Source organism: Macaca mulatta, chromosome 2, assembly GCF_049350105.2.
Source record: "Macaca mulatta isolate MMU2019108-1 chromosome 2, T2T-MMU8v2.0, whole genome shotgun sequence".
Taxonomy (NCBI): Eukaryota; Metazoa; Chordata; class Mammalia; order Primates; family Cercopithecidae; genus Macaca; species Macaca mulatta.
In genome coordinates this window covers 143,504,924-143,517,563 of record NC_133407.1, presented here as the reverse complement: position 1 = coordinate 143,517,563, position 12,640 = coordinate 143,504,924, and the positions used below count along the sequence as shown (strand labels likewise).

The 12,640-nt window shown below is 46.6% G+C and overlaps 2 protein-coding genes across 2 annotated transcripts in view; one reads left to right on the top strand and one right to left on the bottom strand.

The window, feature by feature from the left end:
• The window catches only part of ITPR1 (inositol 1,4,5-trisphosphate receptor type 1), a 355,422-nt gene that overhangs the window by 77,232 nt on the left and 265,550 nt on the right, over positions 1-12,640 (bottom strand). Inside the window, exons 45-46 of the mRNA XM_077993346.1 lie at positions 4,080-4,260; positions 2,010-2,263 (exon numbers count right to left, since the gene is read on the bottom strand). Coding sequence (XP_077849472.1) covers positions 2,010-2,263; positions 4,080-4,260 — 435 coding nt within the window. The remainder of the gene's footprint in view (positions 1-2,009; positions 2,264-4,079; positions 4,261-12,640) is intronic.
• The window catches only part of LOC114676384 (uncharacterized), a 72,985-nt gene that overhangs the window by 51,206 nt on the left and 9,139 nt on the right, over positions 1-12,640 (top strand). The window contains exon 3 of the mRNA XM_077993344.1: positions 5,500-5,650. Within this exon, the coding sequence (XP_077849470.1) occupies positions 5,560-5,650 (91 nt within the window). The 5' untranslated portion in view covers positions 5,500-5,559. The remainder of the gene's footprint in view (positions 1-5,499; positions 5,651-12,640) is intronic.

Sequence of the window (12,640 nt, the reverse complement as noted above, 5' to 3'; positions counted from 1 at the left end):
TTAAGCCCAAAAGAGGAAAGTCTGAGCAACTGACAAGAAAACTAAGGAAACTGATGGCTGAGATCCCACACTCAGATGGCAACAGGGATCAAGCAGGGAGCACCACAGGCTGAAATGGGCCAGGCACCAAAGAAAAGAAAGAACCAACCTCATCTGGAGGGGCCCCCACTAGCATGCAAGCCACATGGTACTGTGGGTCCAGCCTGGCTGACAGTGGGGTGTGTGTGAAATTCCTTCACTTTCCAACATGAGTCAGATCTGGCCAGGTGATGACCTCAGATCTCAGATGCTTTTTCAAAGTTGAGGCTCTTCAATCCGATTGAAAATTCAAACAACTATAGAAGGTATTAACGTTGCAGGTTTCTCTCAATTCCATTTCACAGTTCGCCTTACTGATTAACAATATCATTTCTTAGCTAATCCAGGCATAGAATCTGTGGCAAGTTTTAAGTGAGAGCAATTCACTGTGGCAATACCAACTGTGTAGCCACAATCAAGGTGTGACAGGCATCAAGTCACCTGGGGGATAAGGTCAACCAGGTAAATATTTAAAGGCTGCGCCTTCCCCTGGCCAGATCTGGACTAGCATTATTTCCTTTCCATACCCTCATAACCCAACTACACAGAACTACCATAGCTGACTGAAGTGTCTTAGGAGGAAACATTCCATCATAAAGGAGATGTTCAGATGCCTGGGTTCAAGTCCTAGTTCTGCACTCCCTGTGTCCTCTGCACCTCAGTTTCCTTCTCTATAAAATATAATCATATAAGCAACACTAAGGATCCAGGATATCATAAGTGCCTAACGAACCTTGGCCATGGTTATACAAAAACAACAACAAAATGAACAAACGATTTCTGGAATAATCAGTTCAGCAAAGATTTCTGAGCACCTCTTTCTGTAAAACACTGAAAGGCAGCCATTTCCTTTATTCAGTCAACAAATATTTAATCAGAACTTTCTATGTATCCAATTTTAGAAATCTAATATATTTAATTATCTAACCATCCATCCATCCCTTTTTTTTTTTTTTTTTTTTGAGACGGAGTCTCGCTCTGTCGCCCAGGCTGGAGTGCAGTGGCGCTATCTCGGCTCACTGCAAGCTCCGCCTCCCGGGTTTACGCCATTCTCCTGCCTCAGCCTCCCAAGTAGCTGGGACTACAGGCGCCCGCCACCTCGCCCGGCTAATTTTTTTGTATTTTTAGTAGAGACGGGGTTTCATTGTGTTAGCCAGGATGGTCTCGATCTCCTGACCTCGTGATCCGCCCATCTCGGCCTCCCAAAGTGCTGGGATTACAGGCTTGAGCCACCGCGCCCGGCCCATCCATCCCATTTTTACCTGAGCACCTAGATGTCTAATAGTGACAGGCTACAAGACACACACATAAACAGGCACATACAGACACTTAACAAATACATATGGGGCAGGCACCTATGTTGGTGCACAAGATGTGGTCTCTGGCTCTGTGGAAACAGCAGGAAGACAGACAAGGAGATGCATCACTGACCCAGGCTTTTGCATCAGAGAACTTTGCTGATCTGGCCAGACTTGGTGGCTCACGCCTGTAATCCCAGCACTTTGAGAGGCCAAGGTGGGGGGATCACTTGAGATCAGGAGTCCGAGACCAGCCTGGCCAACAGGATGAAACTCCGACTCTACTAAAAATACAAAAATTAGCCAGGCATGGTGGTGCACTCCTGTAATTCCAGCTACTCGGGAAGCTGAGGCAGGAGAATTGCTTGAACCCAAGAGGTGGAGGTTGGAGTAAGCCAAGATCATGCCGCTGTACTCCAGCCCGGGCGACAGAGCGAGACTCCATCTCAAAAAAAAAAAAAAAAAAAAAAAAAAAGAAAAGAAAAGATAAAAAGAAAAAAGATAAAAAAGAACCTTGCTGAATCCTTGGCTCAAGCAATCTGGCCCAAGTGAGAGGTGCTGAATTACCAGAGGAAGGCAGGCCTTGGCAGCCTTGCCCGAGCTCCCTCCATGCCCCCGCCCCCAGGCCCTCACCTGCAGGTCTCGGTTGTGGTTTTCGCACAGGAGTTGCAGGAAGCGGAGGATGGGCTGCATGATGGTGATGACCGCGCTCATCTCCAGGTCGTCCTTGGTCTTGTCGGCAGTGGCCTGGGTGCCCTCTCCAGGCTGGTAGTGGTCGTCGGGATCAGCCTCCCTCCTGAAAGTGGTGAAGGCTTTCCTGGTGGCAGCAGAGGCCTCCAGGAGCTGATCCCGGACCTCTTCTGTTATCTGTGTTGTGGGCTCTTTAGCTAGAAAGCAAGCATAAGGCATGAAAGGCTGCAGAGTCCTCATGGTCCCTGTTCACCACTCCAAAGGTGACACTCAGAAACCTACATTCCTGTATCTCCTATAGATCTTCAAAGTTGGCAAAACACTCCAAGAAGTCACAATCTGCTTTCAGTCCTCAGACAGGATTAAAACTGAGCCACGCCCTGCCACCTTACTTGTGGTGCTACCATTTCACCTATGCATGCGATGTTTTAGAGGAAAAGCCTTAGTACAGGTTCTGTCAACCTCAAAAATATAAGGGTCTGGGCCTCAGCTTCCTCATCTTTAAAATGGGAGAGCATTCATGAATAATATCTCAAGAAAGTTCTTAAGAAGCTCAACATAATGCTAATCACAATTATTGTCATTACGACAACAATAATTGTGATTAGCATTATGTTGAGCTTGTAACTGTCAAAGCACCATGATTAAGAACTTTGTGTTATTTTATCTCATCCTCAGAATAACCCTGTGAAGTAACCATGGCATTACAGTTAGCAGCATTGACTCCGCAGCCAGACAAGCTCGGTTCAAATGCTGGCTCCACTGCCTTCTAGCTGCATGTCCATAATGACTTAATTACCCTCTCTGTGCCTCAGTCCCCTCACCTGTAAAATGGGGATAACTCAATTTTATCTATCTTGCAGAGGTGACATGAGTTTGAAATGAGTGGAATTGTAAAGAACTTTGAACAGTCAGCACAGTGGCTGGACTATAATCCCAGCTACTCAAGAGGATCACTTGAGGCCAGAAGTTCAAGACCAACTTGGGCAACATAGTGAGACTCGATCTCTACCAAAAAAAAAAAAAATTGTTTTAAACATTAGCCAGATGTGGTGGTGCATACTTGCAGTCCCAGCTACTCAGGAGGCTGAGGTGGGAGGATCATTTGAGCCCAGGAGTTTGAGGCTGCAGTGAGCAATGATCGTGCCACTGCGCTCTAGCCTGGGCAACAGAGTGAGACAGAGCCAAGATTTTGTTTTTAAAAAAGAACGTTGAACAGTGCCTGATTCCTAGTAAGCATTTAGCAAATGGTAGCCATTCTTCTTTTTCTTCTCTTTAGCTCCATTCTAGACCAGCTGTTCTCAGCCAGGGGTGATTTTGCCCCCAACCCCACCCAGGGGACAACTGGCAATGTCTGGAGACATTCTGGGAGTAGGGGTATGCTGCTGGCATCTAATGGGTAGAGAATGTATATGCTGCTAAATATCTTACAGTGCACAGGACAGCCGGACAGCCCTGTAACAAAGAATTCTCCAAATGTCACTTGTGCTGTGGTTGAGAAACCCAGTTCTAAACTTGAAACATGAGGCTCAGGGTGCTTAACTTTCTCAAGACCACCTGACTCCAACACCTGTGGGTCTACCCACTCCCCAGTATGACTTCTGTTCTGGTGAGATACTGGATAAAAAGCTTTATAAGCTTTCCAATACCTCAGAAAACAAAAGAACATTATCTGACAAAGGACTGACACCCAGTTTTAAAATACGTATTTCCCTCAACTTTCTCTAACATTAAATATAAATCACAGGAAAAGAATATTCATGGATCCCTTGCCAATAAAACCCTAAGCTTGACCAAGAGGAATGTTCTTTATTAAACAGGAAGATCCTTCTGAGCAGCAGGGCTTCAGCTCAGGTCACTGAGGAAGAATTACGTCATAACCAGGCTGGCTTTTCTTCTGAAAGCTCCCATCATAATGCATTTTAGAGCACAGAAGTAAGGAAAACAATGAAGGAAAACAAGGACTCCTCTGTTGTTCAAGGTCCAGCTGACTGAAGACTGAAGAACATTTACCTTTTTTCCGTGATGGGGCATCTCTGTCTACCTCGTCGTCTTTCTTTTTATTTCCCAAGTCACTGGTGTTCACTGTCACTGTTGCTTTGATTTCTTGCTGGGCCACCTTCATCCGGTCATAAAACACCTTAAAGAATTTCTCTGACTTCTTATCTTCTGTCAAACGGCAGAAAAAGGAGTGCTGCAAAGGAAAATCCATGGATTGTGAACACTGTAACTGACCAGAAACTGCACCCCACTCATGACACCAAAACCTAATGAAGATTAGAGCCAGTTGCAAAAGCTCACGCATGATCTAAGTTTAGGTCAACGTTAAGGACCACTCCACACACTGTAGTTCTCTGGGTTCTAAGGCCTGAGGTTTTCAACACACAGCCTTTGAAACAAATTGCTGTGACTGGAACAGACACATAGGCTTTGGGAGCATGCTCGAGTGTCGTAGGCAGACTGTTGCCAACTAAGAACAACTCCCTTTCACTGTTGCACACACGCAAAACAACACTGTTAATAATGAAAACTGACTTTTTGTGGGGGGATTACTGCAGGGCCAATCATTTGTTTAAGGGCTTCTATGCACTCTTCCCTTGGGCAGAGCCCTATCAAAATATACACATGAATAAGATATGCTGCCTGTGCTCATTAACATGTTAGGATGACATGTCCATAAATCAGACTAAATTATGTTAAGTAAAAAGTGCTCAGGAAGCTACACAACTATATTATAGATGCTCAGAGCTGGTGAGGATGACACTATGCTATAGTGATTCCAAAATCTTCAAGAAAAAGGTCATCTTCAAATCGGGTCTCAAAGGACAGGTAAGAGTAGTTAAATGAAGAAGCTCAAAATGAACAGGTAGCTCTCCTCTTGGATACACATTTGTTTTTGGACCCACTGCAAGCAGTAGTATACACTGTTGATGGAAAAACACAACATGGTATCTCAACTTCATTTATGAGTATTCGCTTTTCACCCCTTTGCAAACACCACACTGTTGTAAATTATTTACATAAAAATACAATACGGTCATTTAAAAAACAAAGCTCCAAACAATATATTTGCTTCTTCCAGGGGATCTTCTGCCAATTTCAAATCCTTCCATTTGGAAAGATGGCACTTCCCTATAGAAGGCAGTCCTAGGCTTCCAATCCCAGAAAGATCTTAAATCTTATCACCTTCTCGAAGCCCCCTAACTCTTGAAACTCACCCATACACACACCCCAATGCCTGATTCAGCAGAGCCCTAGGGAACCACCACATTTCCATCATCAACATGCAACTTCAGCTGCTTTGACTCTTCCAGCCATCGACTCACACACTTTGTGGACAAACATCTGTCCCGTCTGCCCACAATGCACTTCTTGGTCGTGCCCTTTCTCTTCCTTCTAACTGTTCTTCTTTACCTCTGGTTGTTTTTTACAGCACAGGATCCATCCTTCCTGCCTGTGCTCCCTGGTTTGTTTTCTCTCCAACCACTGCCAAATGCCAGGACACAAGTTACCACCTCCCCTGTGCTTGGCCTTGTCACCCTGCGTGTCGCTGAGGCCTTCACGATTCCCACTCTGGAACGAAGGTAAGTCTGTAGTGTCCTCCATTGCCCTTTATTGCCTATTTTCTTTTCTTTTAGGTTTCCTGCTATTTCATCCATCCATCCACTCATCCATCTACCTACTCATCCATCCATCCATCCATCCATCCATCCATCCATCCATCCATCCATCCACCCACCCACCCACCCACTACTTATTTTTGCATTTGTCACGAGGTGGGCACTATGTCAGTTATAAGAGAAGTGAGCAAAAACGAGCCTAGACCTTCCCCCCATGAAATTGACAGTCTCAGGAGGAAAACACACAGTAATTCAATAAACACCATAATAACTATTTACTAAATAGCCTTTTATCCCTACAAAAGTGACCCAGGAGGCTGCTGGTAAACAGTGCTGTGGCAGACACTCAATGCCACTGCCCTATTCTTATATTCCTGCTTCTTCCCCTGGCTAGGGCTCCTCATCTTTTGGGCCCACCACCAATGCCACCTGCTCAGTGAGGCTGCCCCTACAGCAGCTCCCAAGCCTACTGCTTATTCTCCATGCCCCGTTTTATCTTCTTCACAGCAATCGAGCCCTCTGAATTGCACTGTCGCACTGGCTGTTCGCCTGCTTACTGTCTGTCTTATGCAGAGTGCAAGCCCTATGAAGGCAGATGCCTCACCTCAGTGGTTTTCAGCTGCCCCCAGAGCTCCTAGAAGAGACCCAGCACACAGAAGGCACTCCATGATTATTTGACAAAAGAATGAATATAACCCAACACTTTATGGCTCCCCATAACCGGATGCCTCCCTCCCCACAGTTGGATCCTTTTTATATTTGGTGGACATGACAGAAATAAATCTCCAAAATAAATGAATTCTAGAAAATTGCTCAAATAAGAGAAAGCAACTTTCAATTGTTCACTTCTTTGAGAGCTCTTGAACCCTCAGATCAACAAAAGAGACAAAAAAATAGTGGGTACAAAGAATGCAACCTGAAGCCACCTAATTATGGTGACTGAATTTCCCACCAAGACAGGCCATCCAACATCTCACCCATGTGGGCTCACAGGGGACTGCCTGCTAAAGCGGGGGTGCACCAGAAGGTGGCCGTGCAGGACCATTAGCTTCAGTTGTATCCCAACCCTGTTCTTGTGGCATAGAAGCAGCTTTAAAAGCATTTTGGACAATCTGGTCATTCAAGGAAACAAAAGCCCTTCAACTAAGTAAGCAAATGAATAAATAAAGCCCGCCATCTGTCATCTGATAGCAGCGCCACGCGACACACACAGATAGCCTGCCACAGACCGCACTGTCTGACGGCCAGCCGGGTGACCCAACGGCTGTCAACCGCTAGGGTCAGGGTAAGGGAAGCTCTTATGAGATGAGGCAGGGCCAGGCACTGAGAACGCCACACTGCTGTGTGTGTTTGTTTCGCATTACTGATTCCAGTACTCACTTGCTCGAAGCAGCTTTATCGATAGAATGTGCTCAATAAAATAATAAAAGGGATAATAAAGTCTAGAAGACATGAGTAAGCACAGAAGATCAAAAAGAGAATAGGTTGGGAACTGGAGAATGGGGAATGAGGATTCAGAGGAGTCCCAGGCCGGGCTCTGAGGTCAAGCTGAAATGAGAGGTGTGCTCAGTTACACTACTCTTGGTATCAAAAGGAGAAATATAACCAGTGCCTTAACAGAAGGAAGACATTTCTTTTTTAAAATTCTGTTTGAATAAATTTTTAAAATTTAAACAACTTTTTAAGTTCTGGGGTATCTGTGCAGGATGTGCAGGTTTGTTACAAAGGTAAATATATGGTGCTTTGCTGCACCTATCAACCCACCCGTCACCTACATATTAAGCCCAGCATGCATTAGCTCTTTTTCCTAATGCTCCCCCTCAACCCCCGCCTCCCCCAACAGGACCCAGTGTGTGTTGTTCCCCTCCTTGTATCCATGTGTTCTCACTGTTCAGCTCATACTTATAAGTGAGAACATGCGGTGTTTGGTTTTCTATTCCTGCATTAGTTTGCTGAGGATAATGGCTTCTGGCTTCATCCATGTCCCTGCAAAGGACACGATCTCATTCCTTCTTATGGCTGCACAGTATTCCACACTTTATGGCTGCATAGTTTATGTACTACAATTTCTTTATCCAATCTATCAGTGATGGGCATTTGGGTTGATTCCATGTCTTTGCTATTATGAAGAGTACTGCAATAAACATATGCATACATGTAACTTTATAACAGAATGATTTATATTCCTTTGGGTATGTACCCAGCAATGGGATTGCTGGGTCAAATGGTATTTCTGGTTCTAAATCTTTGAGGAATTGCCACACTGGGAAGGCGTTTCTTAACAGAGGAATTAGCAGGGCAGACTTTGCAATCAGATTTCCTGGGTGTGAGTCCCAGGTCCTTGACCCACTGGCTTTGTGGCCTTGGGCACACTGCCCAGCCTCTCTCAATCCACATGGAAGGGCTGCCACGATGCATGCCAAGTGCTCAGTACAGTGCAAACTGATGGTGTTAATTTTGTTTTTCTACTACCATTACATTAGTAGAATGTGAAAACCCCAAGGTGAAGGTAACCCTGCGAGCAGCTAGGACACGATATCAAGGTGACAGCTGTGTTTCCAGAGTCGGAAAGGCCTGGATTTCAGCTCCACCACTTACTAGCGAGGGTCACCTTAGGAAGTGACAATGTCTCCGAAACCCAAATCTTCTCATCTGCAAAATGGGTAACAATCGTACTTCATGGATGGTTATGAAGGCTCAGTGAGATCACCACAGTAACACGATAGCTAACACTCACTGACTGCTTTCGAGCTACCAGGAGCTCAGGCAAACCTTCACATGTTATCTCGCCCAAAAACCCACAGAGCTAGTTACAATGATTATTCCTTTGGAGAGCTCAGGGGGCCCTGAAAGATAGTACACATCAAATATTTTAGCACAGCCCCAAGATACCCAACTACGAAGAACGCAGTCTCCCCAGGATACTCAGGTGAAGACAGCTCTAACAGGGAGGACAAGCAAGGGCTTAAGGTGTAAGTCCCCTGACTGAGAAGCCAAATAAAGACACTCCAAGCCGGGTGCTGGGGCGCACGCCTGCAGTCCCAGCTACTCCGGAGGCTGAGGCAGGAAGATCTTTTGAGCCCAGGAGTTTAAGGCCTACCTGGGCAACATAGTGAGGCTTCTGTCCCAATGAAATAAAAAACTTAAAAAGGTACCCCCGAAGGAAGAAGTGGGGTTTCTAGAAGAGAAGCAGTGGTATCTGTTGCGAGAGTAGAAGTGAAACATGATGGTAGTGTGGGTAAAGAACTAACATACTTCTCCTTAGAAGGGGCATACCCTGGGAGTGACGGGAGGCAGAGGGGTGGCTGTCCCCAGGGAGGGCCTTCTGGAATTGCTGGCTGTGGCTGCTGGAGGCGTTCACCTGCCCCCTCTGGTACCTGGTGTGACCTAGACTTAGAGAGACAAGAGCCCTCCACACAGTCCCAGACCTGTTCATTAAGCCTCTTTCTGTAATGATGCAGGGTGTGGGTGGGGAGTGGAGTGTCCTCCTCGGGACTGCCTCCCTATGGCTGGTGGGAGCTGAGAGCAGAGGAGGTGGGTGCACAGCCTCCCCGCCCCAGGCTCCTGAAGCAGGGCCCCTCTATACACGACAACGCCTCCCTCTCTCCCCCTCCTCCGAACCTCTTTCAATTCATCCCTCTTCACCCTGACCAAGAGCAAATCATCAGAGATTTTACTTTTTCAAACTCTTCACTCCACCCTACCTGGCAGATGTGAGGTAGCCCTTCAACATAAACCTGGCCCAGAACAGAAAACATCAGGTGATGGTGAGAGAAATCAGAATGATGGTTGCTAGGCACCCACAAACAGTGAGCTGGATACATGTGGTACATATAAAACATGGAATACTACACAGCCATAAAAGCGATTGAGATCAGGTCCTCTGCAGCAAAATGGATGCAGCTGGGGGTCATTTTCCTAAGCAAATTGATGAAGGAACAAAAAACCAAATACTACATTTTCTCACTTGTCAGTGAGAGATAAACATTGGGTACTCACGGACATAAAGAGGGGAAAGAGAGACACTGGGGAGTACTTGGGCGGGGGCAAGGGTTGAAAAACTCTTGGGTACGATGTTCATCACCTGGGTGATGGGATCATTTGTACCCCAAACCTCAGCACCACACAATATACCCAGATAACAAACCTGCACATTTACCTCCTGAATCTAAAATAAACGTTCAAAAAAAACACCAAAATGGTGGTTGCCTCTGGGAGGTAGGGGGTTGTGAGTAGAAAAGGACTATAAATGGGAATAAGACAACTTTCTGGAAGGAAAGAAACATCTTGATTAAATCGGCACTTTCACAGGTGTGGTAGACAGAATGGCCCCCTCAAACATGTCCATGTTCTAGTCCCTGGAACCTGTGAAAATGCTGCCTTATGTGGCGAAGGGGAATTAAAGGTGCAGATGGAACAACAGCTGCTAATCTCTGACCTTAAAGTAGAGAGATGAGCTTGGATTACCCAGGTGGGCCCAACATAATTACAAGGAGCCTTCACAGTGGAGGCAGGAGGCAGGAGAGGAGGGTAGCGAGAGGCAATGTGAGAAGGCCTCCACTCACCATTGCTAAACCTGAAGATGGAGGAAGGGACCACAAGCCAAGGGATGTGGGTGGCCTCTGGAAACTGGAAAAGGCAAAGGAAGCCTTCTCCCCTAGAGCCTCCAGAAAGGAGCGCTGGCCTGCCAGCACTTGCTTTCGTCTAGCTAGTAAGACTCATGTTGAACTTATAAAACAATACATTTGGTTACTCTAAGCCACTAAGTTTGTAGGAATTTGTTACAGCAGCCACAGAAAACTAGTATAATGGGTATAAAAACATTTGTCAAATCTAATCAAAGTCTACATTTAAAATCTGTGCTGATGATTATATGTCAATTATATCACAATAATAATAATTTAAAAAAGATAACAGAAAGTCTGCTTTGTTCCCAGAAAGCTGGGGAACTCTGTAGAGGGGCCACATTCTGAGGCTGCCTCTCCACCACAGGGAACAGCATCTGCCCGCCCCCAGGCTGACCCCTCCTTACCCTCCAGTCATCTCCAAATCACATTTGATTCCAGAGCCCTTTCCATATAAGCTGTCTCACCAGAGTCTTAGGAGATTGCCAAGGCAGATATCATCATTCATAAATCTGTCACATTATAGATGAGAGAGCTGGGGTTAGGAGAGGTCAGTGACTTGTGGCAGAGCCACAACCAACTCTCCTCCTGTCTGCATGTTGAACCAACACAGACAACCAGCCCCAGCAGTGAGGCCGGAGTCAAAGGCAGGGGAAGCAGAAGACACGAAGCTGGTCTGTGGGCAGATCCGCAGCGCCAGTCCCAGACATCCCTGATGACAGGTCTGACCCAATATGCTTTAAGCAAAAGGCCAGGGCAGGGGCAGGGTAGGCAGTGACCCCGGCAGTGGCCGTTTCCATCCTGAATCCACTGGGAAGGGGGAACAGGAAGTGGGCATGGCTGCTGTCAGCCAACCTTCAACCACAAGCAAAGAGAACACAGATCACAGAACCCTGCAGCTGGAAGCACTGGATTCCAGCAGTTTCCAAATGCCTTTTTTAGCAGGGGAACGTGCTCCCTCTCCAGTCCCCAAACACCATCTTAGATAAAGACCCCCCTAGATAAAAGAGAAAAAGCAAAACAGATCCACATGAAGCAGAGCAAAGAGGGTCTCCTCCCTCTCGCCATTGAAACTCCTTGGAACTCCAGGAGAGCAGCACTTGAAAACCACCCACATCGGCCATCCTTCCACATTCCACAGATGAGGAAACTGAAGCCCAGAAAGGGAAAGGGACTTGCCAGGGTCACACAGAACCTCCCTCTCCTGACTGCCCAAGACAGTTACTTTTGACCACACTGGGGTGTGGCTGGTTGAAACCACAACCCGAGTTTACATTCTCACCTTCTGCTAATTATCAAGTACACAATGTTCCCTCCTTGGGTTGACTGAGCTGCAGAGGGGCCAATGAATCAGGGTCTTAGATTAAAAGAATAACAAAACTACCTTTTCGGATCAGGCTTGAAAATAATAAAAGATTGCTTAATTAGCCTGGCTCCCCATCCTCCCCTGGCCCCGCAAGTCCTTGCAAAGCCATGGATCATGGTTATGATGAGCCTGCCTCGCTTCAAGAACAAGAGCCACCCTGAGGTTAGGGGCTAGCAGACAGTGGTGGCCACCCTGGTGACAGCAGGGAGACAGAGGGCCTGGAATTATCATTGGATGCAATTTGGGCACTAGTCTTTGGCCATTTACATAACACCCAGCTCCTTTCTGGATCCACCTATCTTACCCTTCCCTGGAAAGGGGTATTATTGTTAGACATATAGCACTTTGCATCTGAGTAGTTCTTGGTAGTAATCAAAGTGTTTTTCACAACTGATGTTTCATAACAACCTTGCTGGGCCCCAGCTTCCATGTGATGCTGACATGGCAGGTGGTAGGACCCTCATTTTTCAGCTAAAAACCCCAAGGCACAAATGAGGTTCAGTAAATTGCCCATGATCACATGGCTGGATAGCAAGGAGCCAAGGCCATAATTTAGGTTCCCTGACTTCCAGTTCTCCAGGCACTCTCTGCCTAGCCAGGTGTGTTTTATTACCTAGTTCAAAGGGGGACACTCCTTTCTTTAGGTGCAAGAGGTCACAGTCCTAATCAAACTGTGTAAACAAGTGGTCCTGGAGAGAAGAATAGGAGAGACAAGTCTTCTCCACGACCTGGACATATACCCATGAAGCCATCTTTCCGAGAATTCGGGAAGTTCAGGGGAGAAGCCAGGCTTTGCAGTCCAAGGATCATGGCGTTTCCTGGAATGTGAGCCAGCCTACCTGTCCCTTCCTGGGCCACCAGGCCATTCTGGGGGAGGAGCCCCTTTGCAGCGTCTCAGCTGCAGGACAGGGCAGTGGTGGGGAGCATAGATGTATGTGTCCCAGGCTGGAGCCTGGCGGGAGT